At 40.6% G+C, this 24,908-nt stretch overlaps 1 protein-coding gene across 2 annotated transcripts in view; it reads left to right on the forward strand.

The window, feature by feature from the left end:
• Nucleotides 1–1,787: 1,787 nt before the first annotated feature.
• WDR35 (WD repeat domain 35) overlaps nucleotides 1,788–24,908 on the forward strand; it is a 70,231-nt gene continuing 47,110 nt past the window's right edge. For both annotated transcript variants that reach the window (XR_009462797.1, XM_019481640.2), the window contains exons 1-10: nucleotides 1,788–1,885; nucleotides 2,052–2,169; nucleotides 4,637–4,708; nucleotides 5,274–5,366; nucleotides 6,685–6,813; nucleotides 9,087–9,220; nucleotides 12,616–12,781; nucleotides 13,659–13,804; nucleotides 17,503–17,628; nucleotides 22,079–22,264. Coding sequence is in view for 1 of the 2 variants with exons in the window: in XM_019481640.2 (XP_019337185.1) it covers nucleotides 1,862–1,885; nucleotides 2,052–2,169; nucleotides 4,637–4,708; nucleotides 5,274–5,366; nucleotides 6,685–6,813; nucleotides 9,087–9,220; nucleotides 12,616–12,781; nucleotides 13,659–13,804; nucleotides 17,503–17,628; nucleotides 22,079–22,264 (1,194 nt within the window). In the remaining variant the exon portion in view is untranslated. The remainder of the gene's footprint in view (nucleotides 1,886–2,051; nucleotides 2,170–4,636; nucleotides 4,709–5,273; nucleotides 5,367–6,684; nucleotides 6,814–9,086; nucleotides 9,221–12,615; nucleotides 12,782–13,658; nucleotides 13,805–17,502; nucleotides 17,629–22,078; nucleotides 22,265–24,908) is intronic.

The raw sequence follows: 24,908 nt of genomic DNA on the forward strand, positions 1-24,908 counted from the left end.
AATCAAAAAAATCTGTATAATATTGAAGATATATAATATATCATCAAATGATGTAAACTGTGAAATGGCTTAATGATGTAGAATGATAATTTAATGTCTACAAACCTGTCCATTAAATGGGACAGTAATTTTGGATCTTGTAACTTTTTATTTTAATAAAATAAAGTAACAGCACAGTAAATGTTGGGAGCATTTTCTTTTATAAATTTCAGAGAGTGTTTTACGAACCAAGAGTACTTAATACGCACAAACCAGAATCTACAGTTAAAATATAAATAAAGCAGATGGGGGGGGGGGAGAATCAAAAGATGTAATCATAGAGAAGTAGGGCTGGAAGGGACCTTCAGAAGTCATCTAGACCAACCCCCTGCCTGAGGTAGGATCTTCTCAGTCCAAACCAGCCCATACAAACTATAATCTAAACTCTACATAAATCTACCCTCAACCCTGGCACATAACACCCTAACCTGCCACAGGTCAAGCAGAGGAACCATGGCTGCCAACACCCTGCTTCTATGAAATGTCAATATAAGCTCAAGAGGGCCTGGGTAGAGGGCCATGCCTGCTGCTACAGGGGAAGGCAAAACTCCCACAGTACATACCAATCTGACCATGGGGTAAAATACCTGCTTGATCCCTAATCTGGTGATGGGTCCAACAAGCAAGACTCTCTACCCAGGAACCTCTGGCTTTGGTCCCAGCAAAAGCATTGGCACACTCCAGTCAAACTCCCCAGCCTTGGCTGTAGCCAACACCCAAAGTCTCTGAAGAAGGCGTAAAAATATCCTGGGCACTACTTCTAAATGTGTGGCTAATGCACAGTAGCCTATTCTACTGCACATTAAAGTGGAGCATAAAAAACCTTGCTAATATGCTAATACATAGTAGAATAGTGCATTGACACCTAAAAAGTGTGTGCTTGTGCTGCTGCACATTAGTGCAGTCTAATGTGCATTTATTATCTCATATTGGAAGTACTAAATTTAATGTGCATTAGGCGCCTCCAAGAGAAGAAACGGCTCTGAGAAAACCCCTGGCCCGTGTCTGCAACACTAGTCCTTCGGTTGGGCTGGCGCCGCCTAAAACCAGGATGCTGGTGTTTACTCGAGAAATGCAGAAATCTTGAACTCTTGGTTCAGATACTTTTTATTAGACCAACTGGCAGACCAGGGTTTGGGGGTCAACCCCATATCTTGTATTAGACCACCTGGCAGACCAGGGTTTGGGGGTCAACCCCATATCTTGTATTAGACCACCTGGCAGACCAGGGTTTGGGGGTCAACCCCATATCTTGTATTAGACCACCTGGCAGACCAGGGTTTGGGGGGTCAACCCCATATCTTGTATTAGACCACCTGGCAGACCAGGGTTTGGGGGGTCAACCCCATATCTTGTATTAGACCAACTCAGTTGGAAACATTCTTCTGAGCAAGGTTTTGGGCGCAAACCCCCTTCCTCGGGCGGAGGACGGTCTGTGCCCTCCCCGGCTGGAGGGTGAACCCCCAGGCCAGGCGCCAGGATGTGCGGAAATGTCCTTGCAAGGCTGGGTGGACATTTGTGCTCTCTTTTGTCAGAGCAGCGAAATAGCTGGAAAACTTGCTTTTTGCCAGCTCTGAGGCGGGGCAGACACTTGCTCACCGCAGCACTGACACCCGCGCGGGCAGCGCGAGCCCCCGCGGAGCCCAGGGAGGCGGGAAGGTGGTGACGTAAAGGGGACGGCGCGCACACCCGCAGCAAGCCCCGCCCCGCTCTTCCCCATTGGGGGCCAGAACTCTCGCCACGCCCCGGAAGGGCGCCACGTGTTTCCGGCCGCGGGCGGCGGTTGCCGGGGCAACTTGGTTGCCAAGGAGGCGACGGCGCCATGTTCATCTACCTGAGCAAGAAGGTGAGGGGAGGGTGGGGGGCTCGGGGCCCGCCCCCCCCCCCCGTGTCAGCATCCCGGCGTGGGGCCGCGAGGGGCCAAAACACGGAGCACGCGCGGTTTTTAGGGTGGAGGCGTTTTCAAACAATGAAAGTGGTTGTGAAGCCCCCCCCCTGGATTTCTTTTCCAGATCGCGATTCCCGGGAACATTCGGCTGCGATGCATCTCCTGGAACAAGGACCAAGGCTTCATAGCCTGCGGCGGAGAAGACGGGCTGCTGAAAGTTTTAAAACTCGAGGCGCAGGCGGGTACGGGAGGTTTTTGTTTCTAAAAACCCGGCGTCTGCTGAAGCTGGAAAGGCAGGGGCTGGGTGCGGCGCCGGCTGTGTGTACACACGCACGCACGCACGCAGTCGGACTGGCCGAGCGAAAAGATGCCGTGTTGACCGTGTAATTAATTCAGGCCCTGGCCGATCAACGCCGCATTTAGAGACCAATAAAATGAATTTATTTCTGCTCAGTGCTACGGGGCCGTGTTGGTCTCAGGACACGGGCAGACAAGGTTCTTTGAGTGAATCTGGTATCTTTTATTACACCAGCTTAAACAGCTGGAAAACATTTTTAATTTAAAAACCCTTGGTCAGGCTGAGGAAGGCTCTGTGGCTTTCTGGGCTAGGCCAGTGGTTCTCAACCTTTTTTTTTGTCCCAGGACCCATTTGTAAACACCGACGGCTGGTCCCGACCCAGTGCCCCTCGCTCCTGCCCCCTCGGTGTGTGGGGGAGGCAGTCCCAAGCAGCCCCTTGCAGGCTGGGACTCTTCCAGCCTGCAGAGGAAAGCCACGGTGTCCCACGTTTTTGCACTTTAAAGGAGAATCCATTTTTTAAGTTTGTTTTAATGTTTGCAGCCCTTTCATCTCTTCTTGTGATCTGCTTTTGAGGTTGAGAAATGCTGATCTAGACCAAGGCTGTTCAACTTCCCACCTCCAGCCCCCTTCTCCGCTTCCTAGGCAGTGCCACTGTCACATGCCCTCCCCCTCCCCAGCTGCTCTGCAGCCTCCTGTCCCCAACTGTGTGGGCCACCCTGCTGGTGCTTTTGCCCCCAGCTGTCCTGCGCCATGCAGCAGCAGGAGAGGTAGCTGCAGAGGCCCACAGACTACATGCTGTTCCCTTGTTGGCTGCATGCAGTTCATGGGCTGGTAGTTGGACAGCCCTGATGTAGATTTTAGGGCATAAACTGTGGGTGAGATTTGTCAGTTCCAAGTGGTGTGGGAGCAGAAGTCCCACTGGCAGTCAGGATGTTTACACATTATCTTCTATCTCCAAGGTAAGGTAATACTTAAATAGCAATGTGGAGTAGCAGTCAGTGTTCATTTGGATCAACTCTCGTGAATTCTCTGAAACAACTTGGAAATCTAGTTTAATAAAGGATATCGCCTCTACCCCGAGTCCTGATTCCTTTTGCCTCTAGACCAAAACGGCTACAATCTGGATACCTGAAACAACCTGGGAATTCATCTGAAGTTTATTTGCTTTTACTAGGTACCAACCAAAGACATTGTGCTCCTAAATAATTTGGGTACTTGTGAAATATATCCCTTTTGTCTCTATTCATGTTCTGTAGCAGTGCAGTTCTGTGTATGTGACGATGCTTAATGCATGATCATCTGAAAAGTAAAGTCATTTTAAAATGAACTATCAGATGGTTTAATAAATTTCTCTTAAATTTGAACCCAATCCAGGTTCTTTTTGAGACGAATGAATACTGACTCCAGACCAGCCCGCCGTTGTTTACATCTGAACTAGACTTAAAGAATAAAGATTAGGCAGGCACGTATTTGGAAGTCATTGTAGAATGTGAGAAACAAAGAAAAGGGGGATGGGCATGAAAGAGTAGCAAATGTCAGCTGTAACAGTGCTATTAAATGTGAGATTATTTTATGAGTGATGCTGAAAGACATTAATTTTTGACAATACTATAGTGTAACAAATATCCTTAACACACAAGAGCCATAGTCTGTCCTAGACCTTTGTGTAAACTTCCTGTTGATGTCAGTGGGAGTTCTGCTGAGGTATCACTGGCCTACTGATTATAATTAATAATGGAGTTCACCCCCCCCCCCCCCCCCAATCTGCAGCATCTCGTCCTGTAATAGGAGTTTTTGTCACTTATGTGTTTACCCTAAACTTTGCTTTAGTTACCACTGGGAAATTTTATTTTGTGAAAAACAGAACTGCCTTCTAACATATCATTCTTTCATGGAGTATTTTCCTCATTTAGCTCCATAGTATTGACTGGTTTTCAGTTAGTTTCTGAATTTTTTCCTTAGTATCTTGATACTGTTTGTCAATTTCATGTTGCTAATTAATGTGTACTTTATTGCACATACACTTAAAGAGCAAATTATGTGCATTTTACAAGTTAAGATAAGTACATTTTGGGACAATAAAGTATAAAGTTTTGTTTTGTTTTTTTGAACATGCTGAAATTGAGCAAAGGGACATGGCTGTGGTTTCTAAGGGGTCTAAGGGGTCTTCTGGATCTTGATGAGCATCAGAGCTTGGGAGGGGTGCAGAATAGTAAACAAATCTTTAAAGGGCCACTTATTTCCAAACTTTTTGGTATAAGCAGTCTTATTGAAACCAGTGGGATTAGTCATGTGATTTAAGTCTTAAATCTCTTTTGAGACCAAACAACAAATTACTATGTTTTATAAACAGTTCATATAGTTTTTTATAATTCTTATATTTTAATTTTTTATTTTTTATTTTTTTTTAGATGAAGCAAAATTAAAGGGTCTTGCAGCTCCTAGCAATCTTTCTATGAATCAGACCTTGGAAGGTCACAGTGGTAAGAGTCAGTTGTGTTGCACTATCATCCTGGTTTGAAAACTAGGACATCTAATGGTTTGAGAAAGAGTGTAAGCTGCTGATATTTTATTGTGAAACTAGTAACACGATTTTCTTTTATGTAACAGGGATTATTTATATTGCATACCTAGATATAAAATCATTGAATGTTTAGTGATTTTGGTCTGTGAGCCAAATTCAGTTTTTGGCGCTTACGCAGTTTTCACTGGGGCTGTGCTCTGGCTGGGCAGGAGAACAGAAAAATAGGATCATCTAAGCATAAGCATAAAGCTGTGAAAGTCCTGAAATTTTAGCTGGGCAAAACTCTAACAGGGAGGGGAATTTACAGTTGGTTCAATAAAGATGTTACCAAACAAACCTTGCTTGTCTGAAGAAGAGTATTTTTTTCCTAGTCACAAAAAAGGGAGTGGCTGAAAATGATAACAGAGTGAATTGCTGGAGTCCCTAGGAAACGCCGACAAATTATTAAAAAAGGATCTTGTAACCTTTATTTTCAGTATTATTTTGGGAGTTGTATAAAATGTGAATTTTTTACAATTTTCTAGGTTCTGTGCAGGTGGTGACCTGGAACGAACAGTATCAGAAACTAACCACCAGTGATCAAAATGGCCTCATCATTGTTTGGATGCTGTATAAAGGTACCATATGGGATAAGTCTGGGTAATTTTAAGGTAGCTCAAACATGCTGTGTAAACCGCATTGAACTGAAACCTTATTAGCTTTGCTCAGTGGTCAGTCGGACATACTTACTATTTTGTTCCCTGATAAGAAGAAGGGCTGTGGGACTATGCAGAGAGTCAGAACTTACTGATTTAGGCTCAGTGTTGAATATTGATATTGAATAATTAGGTATGCAATGACAGTAAATGCAGGCAAAAAAGCCATATTGGTAAAAGTTTTGGTGTAGTCATTTTGTTTGGAGCAAGAAAGTGTTGAATAAGTTTATCTTAGAAATTATGTCACAAATTCAGTATGCTAGTATATCAAGTGTATCATAGAAATGCTTTTTGCATTATTTTTTGACCTTTTCAAAACATGTTTCAGTGAATTTAAACTCAGTTGAAGTTGCTGAGCAGTTATCACAAGTGAGCCTGCCAAAATGAATCCGGAGAGGAGGAGAGACTTTCAGTTCACTATTCTTCCTGTGCCAGATCAAGTGGATTACTTCACTTTGCCTAGGGTCATGATGACTGAATTACATAAGTTAGTACTGGAAAAGAACCATGCCATCATTTAGGGGTAGATCCAAATTAGTTCCATAAGTATCTAAATAGAACACAGGCAGGATTTACCTGCAAAATAGAAATTCCAAATAATGCTGCCTCAGCAGCCACAAAACTTGGTAGACACCTAAATTTATTAAGTGGTTTCATTTTGGATTGCAGGGATCCCTGGGCTAACAACTTGGTTTCTGCACTTTCTCAGATGCAATTTTGTTTGAGCACCTCAGCAGTATTGTAGTTCACACTGATGCCTTCCCAGAACTAAAATCTCCCCTCAGTATTTCTTAAGATGGTTTCATCAAACTTTTACAAAAGGGGAACTGTAATGACCTTTTCTATTTTATGCAAAGCCTAGTGCTAATTTAGTTTTTTTTTTGTGGCCTTATTACATTGGAATGACACATCTGATTTGCTGTCTGGTGTCATGCCAGGTCTCTTTCTGCTTTATTACTTAGAACCTTTATTTCTTTTTGCTGAATGCATGTTTCACATGATGCAGCACTAATTTTATTTCCTTTTCATTTGATTTCTCTCTGAGTCTTTGTAATTTTTCTTTCTCTTTTTGTGTGTTTTTAACATGTCAGGAAGTTAGTAGCATTTGTGAATATCATTGTGCAGTTTGTAGATTTTTTTTTCAAATTTGAGATTTAATAATCACATCTGAGTTTATACTGTGTTCACTTAAAGGATTTTAAGATGAAAGGTACAATTGAATTTCATTTTCCGATAACAGGTGCTTGGTATGAAGAAATGATCAATAATAGAAATAAGTCTGTTGTTCGAAGTATGAGTTGGAATGCGGATGGACAAAAGATCTGTATTGTATATGAAGATGGGGCTGTGATTGTTGGTTCAGTTGATGGTAAGGTAACTGCTGTATTAACTAATGTGGTATTGTGGATATTTGGTTAGCTCTCACCTGGTAATTTTCCTTAGAAAATATGCTTAAACAAAAATCAGATACACCAACTGAATTAAGTATCTGCTTATCTAGTACTAAAATTTAGCTGAAGTGATGGTTCTAGGGAATATATATTGTAAATTCTTGTTTTCAAAGACCAGTTGTTTTTGGCTATAAAGATTACTTTTGTGTAGAAGTACTAGTTGATCATTCTTAATTTAGTGGTGACAGTTCTCTTTAAAATTTGATAACCTCTTTCACTTAAATTATGGAAAAAGTGGTTGTTTTATTTTTTAATCCAGTATTTTTTACATCACCATTTTTTTGTACGTGCATAGTTTGAATTGTAAAGGTCATTTTAAAGATCAATTTTTCCATTGTTACAGTCCTTGATGATAATTTGAATCATTTGCTAAATTGTGAAAAAGATGAATGTGTAAAAATAGCATGGGTCTTGTACTTTGTTTTTCTTGATAATCAAGGATCTGGATTTTCTGTTTGCCATGGCAAAACGCAGATTTTCTCCTTTAAAGGAGAAAAACCCAGGAAACCACGGGTTTCCCCTTGCAGGTGGCAGAGTTCAAGCCTGAAAGGGGCTGCTGGGGGCAGAGGGCACCATGTGCAGGCATACACATGCATATGGCAGCCAGGCAGGGTAGTGGAGAGCAGCTCCTGCAGCTCCCTCCAGGTAAATATGGGGGTAGGGGGCACAGACTCCACAGGCAACATGTTGGTATGAAGAAATAATCAATAATAAAAATAAATCTGTTGTTCGAAGTATGAGTTGGAATGCGGATGGACAAAAGACCTGCCCCCCCCCACCGATTTCTGTGCCCACTGTGGGGTGTGGGGCTGCAACCAGGCTGGACTAGCTCCAGGCAGAAGCTGTCTCCGCAGCCCAGCAGGCAGGTCCTGGCATGGGAGGGAGTACTGCACCTCCATGGCTGCTAAGGTGAGGTGCCCTCTGCTCACTTGGTAGCAGCGGGGGTTGTAACTTTGCGCTACTGCACCTCAACTTGGTGGCCATGGCATCATGGCACTCCCTCCTGCACCAAGTCCTGCCCATTGGGCTCTGGAGGCGTCTACTGCCTAGAGCTGGTCCAGCCTGGCTGCAGCTCCATGCCCTCCTGTGGGCACAGAAATCTGTGGGGGGGAAGGGGACATGCCTTCCCCCTGCACCCCAACACATCACTTGTGCCCACATGCCTCCTTCCTCACACCCACCCCATTCTCCACATACTCAGCCCTTTCCTCACATACTGGGCGGTTGGGGGTGAAGGCTGTGGGTCAGGAATGAGGGGCACCAGCAGGGCCAGGGGGCTGTGGGTTAGGAGTGAGGAACATTGGCAGGGCTGGAAAGGCTAGGGGGCTATGGTTTAGGAGAGGGGCACTGGTAGGGATGTGGAAGTTGTGAGTTGGGAGTGAAGGGCACTGGCATGGGCAGGGGAAGGGCACTGGCATATCAGGGCTGCTTAGCGCCTCAGTGCAGTAGTTGGGGGACAGCTGCAGCTGGACCTCCATCCTGGTGAGCAAAGGGGGCAGGGGGAGCTCTGACTTTCTATGACAAAAAAACCCCCAAATCAAATGCCAAAATTTAAAGGTGTTTAGAATTTATTTTATTATAGTGATTGAGGCACTGGTAGGCTTCCATATTGCATTAACATTGTAAATATATTTATAAAACATTGTGTTAAGCTCATACATATATCTTTAAAATGAAACTCCACTAATCATAGGAAAACACAGATTTGGGGTTTTTTAATCAGAGAATTTGGGATTTAAAAAAAAAACCCTGGAGGATCCCTGTTGATAGTTAAGCCAGCATTCTAGGTGGTTTTGCATATATGCATATGGTGCCTGAATAGTGATACACTGAAAGAAAAATGAGCGCATAATCAAAAATAATCAAACTAAGAGCATGACATCCATATCGCTTACTGATTAAAAGAAAAAACATGTATTAACACCAGAGATCCAGCTCTCCACATTTGGTGCATCATAATGCTTGTATTCTTGAGTTTTAAATTTATGTTCCACAAATTTTGAATAAGTAAGGTTTCTCATATCGAATAGTTTGTAGTAATTGTTTTTGTCTTAATATATTTATGACTAATAGCTCTTCTTGTTTATAATTTTTATATGTTAATTTAATTACTAGTTGATATATTCCCTTCACGTAAGTAACATATACCCAGTTACCAATTCTCTTAAATAGAATGGACTTTCTGTTACAGGTAATCGTATCTGGGGGAAAGATTTGAAAGGTACACAGCTGAGCCACGTAGCATGGTCCTCTGATAGCAAAGTTTTACTCTTTGGAATGGCAAATGGAGAAATTCACATTTATGACAATCAGGGAAATTTTATAGTAAGTTCAGAGTTATATCCATTGAGTCTGTGTTAACTATTATTTTTAATGTAGAAGTTAGTTTTCCTAACTTTCACCAAAAGTAAATTTTTTATATATATTGTGTAATATATACATTTTATATAATACAGCAAAAACTGCGTTATCTGGCACCTTGCAAACCGGCATGCTCTATTAATCGGCATGCTGGTCGATGTGGCAAAAGCGAAACTGGAAGTGCCCACTGTGGCACTTCTGGTTTCACTGAGCCCCCATGGCCTGGGGCAAAGCAGCCTGCGCTGCTGAACCCTCCTCCTTGTTCCCTGGCACACTGACACAGTGGGAGGGGTGGTGGCCCAAACAGACAAAGACACCTGTTCGGTCCTCTCGGGCAATCAGCATATTTGGTTATCTGGCACCCCCCATTCTCCATGGGTGCCGGATAACAAAGCTTTTGCTGTATATTTGTAATAGTACATATAATATATTACATATGTTTATATAATGTACCTATCTATGTAGATACATGTATGTACATGTACATACATATAGCAAGCTTGCTAATGTAAATACCATATTTTCTTATATACAATGCACCCCAGAATAAAAGATGAAACTTGTGGTCGAAAGACAGAAAGATCTTTTCTTGTAGCTTGTTCTGATACCTGTGACTAAAGCTGTGCAAATTTTACTTTCAGTTTTTGTCTGGTAAGCAGCAGAAACTGCTTTTACCATATGTCTTGCATTTAATGTGCACTAAAATTAAAATTTCTACCTGCTAGTTCCAGCAGCATATGAGAAAATATGGTATTCAGATAACATTTAGGCATATAGGGCATTTGTACATATGCTTGTGCTGCAGTGCCAGGCACTTTTAAAAACGCCCAGTGCTACGGTGCATGCAGTTGTATAAAATGGCAGTGGCATCTTAAAGGTGTTTTAGTTTAAAAGTGCACCGCCACCATTTTCTGCGTGCTGACGCTAATTTTGCCACTTATACAACTGTACGCATTGTGGCGCAGTGTGTATCAGCTTGCGTGTGGAGCAGACTTGATTAATTGAGTCTGCTTTGACTCATTGGATCTTGAAAAGGTATGTGTACAAATGCCTATAGTACCTGTTTTATCATTCTGGACAGCTAAGTGAATATAGCATCAGTGCATTCTTTGGTTTGCAGTTCATTATGTAAAAAACAATTGAAAATTGCTTATGTGCATGCTAGGTAAATGACATGAATTTCACCCATGCAATATATGTTGTGCAGTAATATTGGGTAAGTGGGGGATCAAACTCATCCTGCCCAATTATTACCTGGTGGGTGCTGTTTGTAGTGTGTAGGGTGGTTCAGCCCTGCATGTTGCACGCAGCACATTCTGGTCCTGCTCTTGGGGGTCACTGTGCTTGGGGTACTCACTGCTTGGCATGCCCTACTGCACTGGCCCTGTGTGCTGGCTCCAGGGCTGGTCCAGATCAAATCCCAGACTGTCCTTGTGCATTGGAGACAACACGCAGGGCTGGTCTGGTGGAGAACCACATGCAGCATGTGCCCAGTGCTGGGCCTATGCATCACATGCAGAGTGAGTCTTGAGCAAGGCCAGTGTGTTTTTTGCATGCAGCATGTGGGGTTGGACTGGCTGTGAGCACTGTACATGGCACAGGGGACTGGCATGGGTTGTGGGCTGCATGCAGCGCCCTACTGGACTGCTCTTGGAGACCCTACACAGGGCTGGTCTGGCATGGGTGCTGCATGCAGCTCATGCCCTGGACTGAACCCCTGTGCTACTTGCAGTGTCCATGTTGCTGGGTTTAGTCCATATGCCAGACTGCCTTGACCATAGGGCTCCACAGACTGGATCTGGTCCATGGGGTGAATGTTTGACACTCCTGGCATAAATCAGCAGTTTCCTATCACATTATTTGGCAGGGAGACAGTGAATTAAAGATCTTAGGTGTCTAAAAGAAAACCTCTGTAGCAGGTCCTTGTATAAAGATAAATGACTTTAATATTATTTTCTATTTCTAATGGTTGGTGTAGAATTTTATGTCCCGCAAGTATTTGAGTGGGCCTGGGAGGTTATATGGACTGCACCATGACACACCTGTCTGATTTAAAAGATCAAGCAAAGCTTTATTGGCTACACACCGAGCTAAAGCAGCAATGCTATATGCATTAAAGTGTGTCTCACTATGCAGCAATAATTTTGGGTGGATGCAATGAGAGTCCTGGATCAGCAGGCCATGCTGAGGCGAGAATCCCAGGTCACCATGTCATGTTAGTCATGTGTTGTTTCTAGGGATGCAGTCCAAGCAGAGGCAAACTGTTGTCTTTTGCTATTTCTTTTATGACTTGGTGCAACATCATTATTTCTAGGCGGTTGCTAGGCACTATTACTACCCTATTTTATTTTTCTAAGGAGTTTCATCTTTCTAAGCAATATTTAAAAAATACAGCTGCAGTTGCGACTCTGTATTGGTTTAGACAATACAACTTGTACGCCCTTTATTTCCCACAGTTGGTTGGCTTCTTGTTGTTTTCCTTTTACTGGGACTTCCTGACTGGACTTTTTTTTTTATTTTATTTTATTTTTTTTTTACTATCTATTGTTTCTTCTGCTGAATCTCCAGGTCTAAGTGCAAAACTGCACACCAGCTATTTGAGCCAGTTTGGGGTTCATCCAGAGGATTCTGGGGGTATGCTGTTCCATGTCAAGTAGCTACAATGAGTTTGTGCTTTCCTCTACAGTAATAAATGTGTATTTGTCATTTATGTTGAAGTTTCAGTTTTTTGGAATACAGGAATAACTGTGATGTGTAGTATTACATATTTGGGCAATGACAATGTAAAGTAAAATCTTTTAAATTGGCTCCCTAGATGGACAGAGAATTGTCTAAATTAATAGAATGTATCAATTAAGAGAAAAGGCTGTTTTAAGATTAGTTTAAAAAGATTTGTAGACAGGAAATTATATTCCCTTAATTTATGTCCAGAAATTGTTGGTAAACAAGAGCTAGTTAAAAAAAAAACTCAAACCAAAAAACCTATCATTATAACATTAGATTTAAATGCTTTTAACATTTTTAAATGCCTTTTTTTAGTAATTGAGCTAATTCAGAGTACATGCATATATCTTTAAAAAAATCTGTCAAAACAAAATGTTTTGATTGACCTGAACTTAATTGGCATAATACTTTGTGAAAATTTTCAAAATTTTGACGGTCTATTTTGATGGTGACATTTTTTCAAATCTTATAATTTTTTTTCTTGGGTGGAAGAAAAATCATTTGGGTAGGAAAAACATTTCCTACACAACTCTAATCTTTTGTAAGATTATGGTATAAATGTGCATTGCAAATAGAACCATTTTGATTAAATATATGATAGATAACAATTAAAGTTTTGTTTTTTTTTTATCTAGATGAAAATGAAAATGAATTGCTTGGTGAATGTAACTGGAGCATTTAGTATTGCTGGAATACATTGGTACCATGGTGCAGAAGGGTACATTGAGCCGGATTGCCCTTGCCTTGCTATTTGTTTTGATAATGGAAGATGCCAGATAATGAGACATGAGAATGACCAAAGTGAGTACACCTTACTTTTTATCTGATGCAGGCAAGGTCTAACACTCAGCTGAAAGGTATTTCTGTGTTTGTATCATGTTTACTTTTGTCTGCTGGAATCAGTCAATTCCAGAATTTCAGAGAGAGTTTCTTAGAATGGGTGGGACCCAAGTGATTCTGGCGAAACCTGGGAATTGAGAAGGGCAATAGAGGACATGGAGAGCCCCAGCACCTTTTAACAGCCCCTTTTCTATCAGACATTTTAGCGAGGGTCTGTAGATCAAAGAAATGATTTATAGCCATGGACAGAAATAAAATTAGTAAGAATTGTATGGGAGAGAGAGGATTGGGAGGAAAGATAGCAGTTAAAGAGCCCTTTTGGACTGGGGCAGAATGAAGGACCGTGGTATGGAGGGGAGGTGGGATGTTCACATCACCCCTGACAACTGGCAGAAGGAAATGGGGCATCACACAGAGCTCCTGCCATAGTTAGGGAGAGGAACGGTGGGGGAATGACAGAATAGGAAACACAGAGCTTCTTGCGTGGGGGAAGAATGGGAAAAAAAGTATGGGAAAGGGAGATATGGGGCATGTGCAACCTATGTATATGGCAATTAAGAGGAATGGGAGGTATAGAAGGCCTTGTTATGGAGGGACATGTTTGGCTGGGAGTCCTATTTAAGGGGGGGATGGAATGGAGCATCGTGCTTGTGTGTAAGTTGGCTGGTGTGCAGAAACAACTTTATTTCAGCACCTCTGATAACATCTGAAATGATGTAGAATTAGGTGTATTTAAAACGTGAACTAATGCTGTTTTTGCTAAAGTCTTGGGAACTGATCGTTGAGCCATTCCTGGCCCAATATTGCTAATACTCGACTTCTTATTTCTAAAAAATAGACCCTGTTTTGATTGATACTGGTATGAATGTGGTTTGTATCCAGTGGAATCATTGTGGAAGTGTGTTGGCTGTGGCAGGCTCCCAAAAAACAACTACCCAAGAGAAAGATGTCAATATTGTTCAGTTCTACACTCCATTTGGTGAGGTAAAAATACGTTGCAACTTGTTTAAAAAGCTCAAATTAAGATATTTATTTTACTTGTCTAGTGATTGCTGTAATTATGATTAGAATATCCATAGTGTTCTGTACTTTGGATGTATGAGTTATATATATTTAGAAGACTATATTTATATTTTTATTGATTGCACAGTATTGTGCTTTGGGAGGTTCACTGTCCAGCATACATTGTATGAGTGAAATTCATTAAAGCTTGGGAAGTGACACCTGCCCATTATTTTTCCCATAAACTGTTCAAAGATGCATTGTAAATCCTTTTTTATCCTCATACATCTCTAGGAGACACTGTTTTGTGAAAGTCTTTTACGCTTGACCTCATTTGGTTTATAGGCTGTTGCAGCTAGAGCATAAGGCCAGTGTTCCTATGCTAGCAGAATCTGTGCTGCCTTAGCTCCCCCACCCCGCTCCCTGTAAGAGGCAGAACAGCAGCAGCATGGGGCGTTAGGTGGTAGCACTCCATCCCAGTCCCCATCATTCTTGATGGACAGTTAGCTAGTATTAGAAATAAATAAATTAGCCGATGTGATTATTGGGCTATGCACAACATTATGTAAAACAATAGTGAGTGTATGAGGAAGTCTTGGTTCCTAAGAAGGAAGAGGTATCAGGCCAGCCCCAGCAGTTCCAGTAAGGAAAGAACATTGAGTTGCACATTTTGTTCTGAAAAAAGCAAGATCCTGATTTATGGGGAAATTCTGTAGCCTTCAGTATTTATTGTCAGAATCTTGGACACAATTTAACTAATGCACTGCCAACTAGTATTATAGTGTAAGTGACTGCCCCAAGCATTCCAGGTTCTGCATCCAGCGTGTAGAAATATTCACAAGTAAACTTAATTTTGAGATCTAAGGGGAATGGCATTATACTAATTCTGATACCCACAGATATTGACTGAGATTTTCAGATGATGGCTTCTTTGTTGTGTATCACTTAAGTCCAAAATTAATCATGCACATAGATGCCTCATTAGCTATTTTTCAGTGGCAGAGGGTAGACCAGGTTGACACGTTGAGCAGTGGTTCTCAACTAGGGGTATCTTTAGGGTGCTTCCCTTGCATCTCATGCAGTACCAGATCAGAAGGCAGCTGCAGTAGGTGCATGGGTTTCTTATCAGATAAACCTAGTGCTGGCAGAAATGCCTGCTGAAGCCCTTCTTGGTCTAATCCCCTCATACTCCTTCCTGCGTGCCTTTGTTTTGGGGTAGTTTCACTTGGGAGCAGTGAAGAAACACAGGAAACATATCGGTGGTGCAGTGTCTTGGTTGAGAATGGTAAAGCTGAAACAGTGCAATGGTTGTTCTTAACTGGGGTGCTGCCAAATTCAGAAAAGTTATGGAGCAGTTTCCTGAATCTAAAAAAATTGAGAACCACTGACTTAGAGACTGCTTGGTTCAGAAAGGCACAAGTTTTCTTAGGCAACAGCCTAATTCAGCATCTTGGTAAACATGCTGAATAGGTTATTGGCTATGAAAGCTTGTGGCCTTCTGAACCAGTTAGTCTCTAAGGTGTTACATGCATACCAGGAGAAAACCTTTCTCCCAGCACAAAAAGAGAGGATAGAGCTGTTCATGGGATTTCTTGCAGAGAAGTGGCTTTTTCCCAAGAAAGTTAGATTGATTGCTACAAGGAAGATCTCCCCCCTCCTATGCTGACTTGAATGGCTGCATGCTTCTCTCAGATGTTGAGGAGGCTTTCTCTCCATCCCTCCCTTGTCCAGGAAGAAGCGCCATTGGGGACCTTGCCATAGAACTCTCCCCATGTCCCATGACTGGGGGCCATTCTCCTGTGGTGGGACCCATCCCATAGCCTCAGGAGGGTTGCCTCCAGGGAAAATGATTCCTCCGCACTCTTCTGGGTCAACCTGGAGGAGTTACGGGGTCCAGAGGGAGCTGAAGTGCAGTAAGGCTCTGGGAGCTTTTCCCTGTGGAAGAATGCCCTCCCCTCCTTGCCCCTGAAACCCCTCTTGGTAGACCTGGAGGGGAGCATGGAGTGTGGCAGGAACCAGGAGAGTTCCTACAGGAGGAGAAGCCCCCACTGTCTTGCCAGCCAGCTGATTAGTGAAATTGGGGGAAGGAGGCAGGGCATTTTCCTGCGGTGAGAACCCTCCTGGGAGTGTCTGTGGCAGCTGCTGCTTTTCAGCAGCTGTCAACTGCCTGCTGACAGCTTGCTCCTTCACAGGCAGGGCAGAGGGCAGGCTGCCAATTAGTGGGTACTGTTAAGGGTAGGGGTGAACCAAGCAGGAGCTCATCTGTGAGACTCTCCAGCCAGGGGGCTGGAACACATGTCTGCTCCAGCTCTTGGGCCATTTTTCTGGTGGTAGATATTTCACAGAAATTCATACCATTAGAAATGAAGGTGTCACCTTGCTCTATTTTTCTGCCTGGCTCCAGTTTAGTCCAACTAATCATTTCGCTATTCTCTTAATAAGATACGGAGTCATGTAAAATAATAAAATATACACCTGCATTTAACTCAGACACAAAGTTATTGTCTCATAATGAAGCTAGGCTGAGACATGACATTTAAATGAAAATAGAATTCACTGGGGTGTAAGTTGTAGCTGTGTTGGTCTAAGGACATAGGCAGACAAGGTTCCTTGGGTGAATCTGATATCTTTTATTAGACCAACTGGCATTCTATTAAGCAAGAAGTCCTCTTTTCATGATCAAAGAAAACTTAAGGCCCTGATCATTTAAAACTTAGTCTCAGGAGTAGTTTGATACATATGAGTAATTCCACAGAACTATTTGAATATCTAAGGCTTTTTACCTGCATATGTGCCTACAGGATTGCAGTCATAGTCTCTAGAAAAATATATAGATATAAAAAATGGCATTTTATGAATTTCCAGAAATCATAGTTCACTGATTGTAAACTTCATACACTGCTGCAAAGTGGGAAGTATTTTGCCATCTGTTGTCATCTGAATGATATAGTTGTTCCCTGTATTAGTTAAGCCATAACTGAACATTTTTTTTTTTTTTAGACTTGTGTAGCGGGAATAGTAGAAGGGAGGAGGAAGAGAATAGGTTCAGGAAGGATTTATTTGTTGTGTCAGTGGAGCTTGCTCTTGGTGTATGCATGATCAGCTTATTTCCAAAACTGATTTTACATATGCCTATGGCATAGGATGGATGTATTCTAAAAATACAGCCATCCTATGCTGTGGGCATGTTTGTTCTAGCAGTTGTGTTCAAAAGGATCTTAATTACCTGTTCTACTATGATAATGGAGTATTAGCCTAATCCTAACTCTTGAGAAATATCAAAGGTTACTGTTGCTACTAATGGGAAGTTTAATTTTATTTAAAAGGTGGTTTAAATAATAGGTATGTAAAGATTGAAGGAAAAGACATTTGTGCTTTCATTCATTTTTCCTGTATATTTTTGTGAATTTGAGTTATGTACAAGTCATCCATTGTAAATTGTGTAGTTTCACTCTGATCAAACAAGACAGTTCAGTGAAGGCAAAAGAACACTATGATAATGTAAATTAAATTAATTTTTAGTTTGTTGAAGAGCACGAGAGCTAAATTCTGTGTTCATTGTTATTCTGGTAGAGTAACTTCAATGGTATTTAATTCCATCTGTCTAAGAATTTGTCCGTCATGATTTTTTAGTTCTTGTTACTGGATAATATATATTAAAATATACATCTATATTTTAGCATTTGCGTACACTGAAGGTTCCTGGCAAACTGATGTCAGCCCTGTCCTGGGAAGGAGGCGGATTGAAGATTGGATTAGCTGTTGATTCTTACATATATTTTGCAAACATTCGGCCAGATTACAAGGTAGGTAGTGATGTAGTACTTGAGTCACTGGAAGTAAATATGGTTATTAGCTGAAAAATAGTACTGTAAAAATGGTGTAAAATAATTTTTATTACAGTTGTGCCTAATAGAGCTAGCTGAGGTCTCTTCTGTGTATCACTAATAAAACAGTTGAGTGTTGATTTATTTGATTTTTGTTGGAAGCAAAAAGACACAGCTTAATTTTTAGGTATTAGATTGAATTTGATGTACTGCCTGAAAAGGTTTGCTTTCTAAATTGAGCAGATATGAAATGGAAGAAGAAAATTCCAAAAATGATGTTATTGTTTCTACTAGCACTTTTTCCTAACCATTACAGGATCCAGGCAGGAAGTTATTCTTCTGTCCTGTGAGAATTCAGGTCTCTTACGTCCTGCCTAAGTACCAAAAGTACTGCACTGGGTCTTTCATTCTTGTTGAAGCTATTCCACCTGGTGTAAATGATTAAATATTTATTGGAGCAGGGATTTGAACCTGGGGCAGCCACCTCCCTGCATGACCTAAATACTAAGCTACAGTAGCTCTCTTTCTGGCCACTATACAAAATAACAGCCTCAGCTGGAGAGATTGAGACCCCCACCACTTCCAGAATAGCCTAAAGCTTTCTGGTTGTTACTCACCTGCAGCAGGTCCTAATCACTAAACTATTCTGGTAAGATGGCACTGTTTCCTTCTCTCACCAGAAATTTGAAAAACAGTTCTTGTCAAATCTGTCATGTTTCCACTAAAAGTTATGATGTCAGAAAATCATTATTTTCTGATTAAAACCCAGTTTATTACAAAAAAGTGCTGACCGAACTAAGGGCAGATTTCTGTTCTGTGTAGTGACTAACTCTGAATTACCTGACCAAAACGTAGGAGTGATTCTGTTACCTATCGTGGTTGTGTAAATGCCTGTATTATAGAAAGAAGATCGCCTCTGGAGATGTGCAGATGTGCCTGTATTCCTTTTATGGTGCACTTGCACCATATGACAATGAGTGTAAAGATTTGCCTGGAGAAAGTAGCAGAATCTTCTCTGCTTTAGTTGGGTTACTCAGTTGGTCACAAGCTACATTTAGTCATCCCCTAGTTGAAAAAGAATTCTCCCCCTAGTCATTATGTAAATGTCTTAAAATGCAGTAATTTGGTTTCTATACAAGTTAATTTTTTCCTGTCCACTAATCTAGAATCTACTGATGTTGTAATTGATACTTCAGTCAGTGCTTGCTAATGGGAGGCAAGAAATTTCCAAAGGGAGTTGAAGCTTAAGCCGTCACTTTATGAAAAATCCAAGCTTCTGTTTGTTTGTTTTTTTATGTTTAACCTCTATTTACACTGAAATATTGGACATGTGGTTTTCCACTTGATGGGTCAGCGGTGGAAACTGTTGGTTAGGCAGTCATCCAGTGTTTCATTGCTAGATAATTAGCCTCTGACAGGGCTAATTGAAACTCTGATAGTCGCCCGAGCCTTATTTACACTACCATTTCCACCCTTGGTACTGCTTTTGAAGCTTCACAGAATGAATTATGGGTCTATGCCAGCATAGTGCTGCCTCTGTTAGTTTGTAGAAAGACAACCTGAATTAGTAGAGAAAGATGCAAACTGGTATGTGAAAGTCGTCCTTAATGTTCATATCGGTACAGTTTTAACTCTGTCTTAAACTGATGTTCTCTGTTTTTCTGTTATAATTTTGAAAGCTTGTGTCCAGTTACTGGGCTGGCTTATTCAAACAATGGTTTGGGTCTCTCTGCCATGTGGTAAAACTCTTATTAGTAACTATAACAATTAAGAGTATTTCCCCTTGTCAGACCTTGGGTAACCCAGGCTAGTCTTTCTTGAATGCTGGGGTTTTTTTATTTTGGGGGTTGTTTTTTTTTTTAATCTAGACAGGGCATCTGTCTTTGTACACCCAGTTTAATTACACAAGATGCTCATGTGGCTGCCTCCAAATTCTTTGGGGGTGGGGGGTGAGGGAGCCAGGAGGAGATGGGGCAGCAAGGAACAGGAGATGCTCTGTCTACCAGGGTATCTCTTGGAGTAACTAGGAACAATGGTCACAAACTGACGGAGAGCAGATTTAGGTTAGACATTAGGAGGAACTTCTTTATGGGAAGGGTTGCCAGAATCTGGAATGGGCTTCCAAGGGAAGTGGTTCTCTCCCCTACCCTGGAAGGGGGCTCGACATGCACATGGCCAGGGTCGTCTGACTCCAGAGCTCTTTCCTGCCCAGAGCAGGGGGTCGGACTTGATGATCTGCTAAGGTCCCTTCCAACCCAGACATCTATGAATCTATCATTTTCCTGCCTCCCATCTCTCTCTGCAGTTGGGCATTCCAGAGAACATCGTTCTACATGTTTCTGATGTGTTTCCTTTGGTACTCTCATTTCTACTGAGACAGAGTGAGAGATCTTCATACATTTTCTCAGAATAATTGATTAAAATTGTTGAGCATAGTTTAAATATAGTTTAATGGTAAAAATGCTGCTACTTGAACACAATCTGAACTTTTACCTGGAACTGGTTATAAAATCACAGATAAAATTGTAGTGTGGAGTCAGTCTTAGCTGTACCTAGTAGCTTCTATATAGACTAAAACTCTGGCATGTTTCAAATGTCCTAAACTTTCTGAAGTCTGAGTCAGCTTCTAGCACTTGTGGCAAATAGGATAAATCTCTTTTGTGAGTGTTTTGGATGACGTGTAAAGATTTGCCTTAGTGCAGTTACATTACATTTGGTTTACTGTGTAAAATCAAGCAGCACATAATTGAGAATGAGATACTTAAATAGTATACTGACATTTGGATTTTCGTACAATTAAAAAAGTACATATGCACTTTTTGTACTCTGTTGTATATGACTTCCTGTATTACTTCATCATCTTTTATAAGATGATGCAAAACTGAAGTGGTACTAGAGCCTTCTAGATAGTGCAGGGTATAAGTCTTAAGAATAGGCTTCTGGTTTGGAAGTTAGTTCAGCACTCCTTATTTGTTATGTCGTATGATGGTAAATGCATGCTTTCAGCATACAGAAAAAAAATGTGATCTAAATATTCCTTACTGTCCAGTCTTAAAAGTAACATTAACAATCTGAGGATGATTGAAATAATGAATTTGAGATGGCTAGTTCATATGAACTATTTAGTGTTTTGTTAATTGCTATTGAAATAAAAATAAAGCTAAATGAATAAAATAGCATAACAAAAGGTCTCAGAAAACATACTGCAATGGTAAATAAAGACATTGTTTTACTTTGTTTGTAGAAAGCAAAGTGTGAGTAAGACAAAAATATGTGCTAGGAAAAGACCCCCAATTGTTTGTTGCAAATTTACTGGATGAGGCTCTGGAAATTCATTTTGGAAAAGATAGAAAATAATTCTAAACAACCTAAAGGGAAGTGCTACGTAATGTTTGCTGTGGGAGTTTTGTAAAGATTGGGCTATATGCCTGCTACTTTTTCTTGGAACTACCATTGGTATCTGTGAGACACTGAAAAAAAACATTTTCAAGTAACATTGCAGAATATGTGGATTTCCAGACTTGGCAAGGCTTAGAGACTTCAAATGAAGAAGGGATTTTTTTGAAGCCTGAATTTTAGAAACTTTGTCTGTAAGTTGTGTTTCTGTCTCTTGCAAGTTTCAAAGTCTTTATGCAAAAGGTATACTTGCATAAAGACGTCAATATTTGCTCATTTGGTTATAATGATTTTCTGATCTACTCATGGCAAATATAGTCTGTTGCTAATATATTAAATTGTAGTGGTAAAGATTTCTAGGTTCAAAGCTATATCATTTCCTTTAATATAGAACAGATGATATTGCTTTTCATCACTTTGGTGTTTCCTTCTGATTTAAATCACCAAGTGCCTAGTGGGAACTGGCTGTTCAGATGAGTCACTGAAACGCAGTCAGATGGTAATGATTGAGAGTCATTATTGACCTGGGTTGCGTGACCTAGAGATGAAAGGCTTTGTACATCACTACCAGTCTAAACCTCCCAGTTCCTGTATCTTTCCTCTTAAGTATTACCAGCAAGACTGTGAACTGTTGTGACAAGCAGTTGATCTGTACTAAAAGCAGTACTATGGGAGGTCTTATAGGAATATAGTGGAAGTTTCTACCATCATATCAAGATTATTTCATTGTTATCAAGAATTATTTCACTTAGTATAGAAATCTTGCATTATGGCTACCCTTTCAGAGATTTTGCGCTGCTTAGAAGGATTTTCTCAGTGATTTGGGTCATAGTGATTTTCTAATCTGTTAACCATTGCTACCAAAAACCAGATCCCCATGAGCATAACATTCATTTTTATAATTTCTGTAATGTTTTACTCAGTCACATTATCACTCATGATGATAACAATAATGATATTGCCAATGATTCACAGTGTTAAATAGAGCGGAGTAGTTTCTGATAGAATTTAACGCTATTATCTGTCTTGGCAGTGGGGTTACTGCTCCAATACAGTAGTTTATGCATACACTCGACCTGATCGTCCAGAGTATTGTGTGGTTTTTTGGGATACGAAAAACAATGAGAAGTACGTGAAATATGTCAAGAGTCTAATTTCCATAACTACTTGTGGAGACTTCTGCATTTTGGCAACTAAAGCTGATGAAAGCCAACCTCAGGTAAAGTCTTTATTTTACTCTCACTTAATTTTACTCTGAATTTATTGCTGAAAACATCCCTTTTAAAATTCAAGATGTGGCCTAACCTAGAAGAAAAAGACTGGCAATAGGCCCCATTTTCTGAATGATGTGCCCTCCATCACTATTAATATTACCATTCACTTAATATCCACACTACTTGGAACACAGAAGAAAATGAAACAAAAGACAGAGAAGCAGTTAATTACCAAACTGTATTTTGTTTCTCCTTACAAACACAACTAATGGCTGTATAAGAAAGAGTCCTCTTGTCTTTTGCTACATAATCAGTAGACAAAATATTAAAAATATTAATTAAATATTAAAACAGAAAGAAGAGTAGAAAATGAAATTATAAAAAATAAATTGTGATTGTATTGCATGCTCTTTCTTGTCATGACCTTTATAAACAATTGCTCTGTAGAAATATCTAAGATAAGATGGAGGTACCAGATATTATTTGTCACCATTTTCATTTATGAATTAATTCAGTTTTTTTATATCATTTTTATGTTGCTTACAAAGGAGGAGCATGAGACGGAGTCAGTTGGTGCAACGGTAAAAGAATAATTTTAGTGTGTCAACTGATTGTACAGTGGTGGTGTGTTGTGCTGTGTGCTGAAGATGTGGCTTTATGAGAAATGGTTAGAAATATTCAACTAAGTGGAAGTATAATTATAATTAACTGAGATTTTCCTGGACTGAACTTTTAAAATCTGTGTAGTTGCTCTATTGAGAGGTGAAGAAACTTGATTTTTTTCCCTAGTCAGTAAAAATTAGAATGTCAAATGTGATTTATCTTCGTCCAGTTTCTTCCCCACTTATAGATATGTCTGTGTTTAGAGTGTTGCTTTTGCACCAAGGGCTGGTCAGTCTTCAGTGGCAAAAGTGAACAAGCTTTTTTTCTTTCTAGTATTGGTTCACTAGAAATTGCTTTCTGAGGAATCTTGTTTTTTCAGTAAATTCAGTTCGCTAGAATTGTAATCTAAGGAGGTGAATTTAATGACAGACTATGAGGTGGAGACTGAAGCAGAAGAGCTTCTAGCAACAGCTGTTTAGGAAGTGTCTGTCACAAGGAAAAGTGAGAAGGTTATGTTTTTAAAACTCGTGGTGTGGCTTCATTTCTTCTAATTCTCAGGCCTACTACTTTAGTCAGGCAATGTGCTGTGCCATTAAATATGGTTCCAATTCCAGCCAGCACCTTTCTGTCTTTTCTGCCCACTCAAATCTGTATCCTGGAAATTCATTCCAACAGACTCCAGCATCTCTGCTTTAGTGATGTAGAACCCTAAGAGTACAGTACAACGGATGTGGAAGAGAAACTGAATGAAGAACAAATCTAGGGATAATGTTCCAGCAAAGGGTTGAAGTACGTTACAAACTAAACTGCTTGGAAAAAAAAAATCAGGTGTGGTCTTTCACATTATCAAAGGCATCTTTTTTGAAAGTGAAATTAGGGAACACGAAGAAAAATGTTGATAAATCAGCAAAGGTAAATCATGGTTCAGCTGAGGAAATTGAGAGTTTTCAACAGGTGACTCACTCTAACATGATCACTCTCCCTTTGTGTGATCAAGTCTTTTCTTCTGAAAGACAGGCTTTGCATAGCTTGCAGGCAATTTAAACCCGTTATATTTCTGCTTTCCTTAATTTATGAATAAGCTATCTGTACAACATTTTCAAGGGGCAGGCTATAGAGTTTTTTCCATAATCTAATGCAGTTAGAATCAATCAGTACATTAATGAGCTGAAGAAATCTTTTCTGTATTCTGGTGACCAAAAATGATCTTGGGAATAGAAACCCTACTTCTGGACACAGCTCCTACAGAACACGTTATCAGTTTTCACGTATCTGACGGAAGAGATACCCATTTCCCCATTCAGTTATGGTAAAACTATTTGATATAAATGTTTTGGTTTCAGCAGTGGTGGGCTTAGGGTTGTTGGGGCCCTGGGCAAGAGAGTCACTTGGGGCCCCTTAGAGGCTTAATTCTGATGTCCTAATAAGCAAGTTGGACATTTTCAGTTTCAAATTCACCTTGCCCTGTCCATGAAATTGCAATGAAAGTATCTTAATACAATATCGATAATACAAATATTCAGTGTAATTAATTTTTATTTTTATAAAGTGTGGGGTCCCAGGCAGTTGCCTGGTTTGCCCTCCCATAAGGCTGCTACTGGTTCCAGGGCGTGAAACCATAAACACCAGTCACCAGTAGGAAGCCTTTTCCTGAAGGCGGGTGGGTTTTGCTTATGATTTACATCTTCCTGAATCTCCTGGCAGCCTGATCAGTTACTGCTGTTACTGTTCATAGCTTTCATCTAGCAGCACTTACTGTAAAGTAATAATGATGTGACTGCTCTAAAACTGAACAAAGTCTTACCACACCATATGGTGTTGAAGGGAAGTGAGTATAGACAGAAAAAGAGTACTTCCTTCCATCAGGAAGAGAAGTATTGGGCTACAAATTACTGGACACCTGTTGGCCTATTGCTGATACAAAGGCTAAAGTTATCGAAAGAGGTCTAGGGAAAGGATGCTGATAAGGAATCGCAGCCGACCAAGAAACTTCAGGAGACTAGGTTTCTTACCAACCTGTTGGCCCTGGACCTCGGGAGCTTCTTT

The sequence above is a fragment of the Alligator mississippiensis genome, chromosome 1, assembly GCF_030867095.1.
Source record: "Alligator mississippiensis isolate rAllMis1 chromosome 1, rAllMis1, whole genome shotgun sequence".
In the NCBI taxonomy this organism is placed as follows: domain Eukaryota; kingdom Metazoa; phylum Chordata; order Crocodylia; family Alligatoridae; genus Alligator; species Alligator mississippiensis.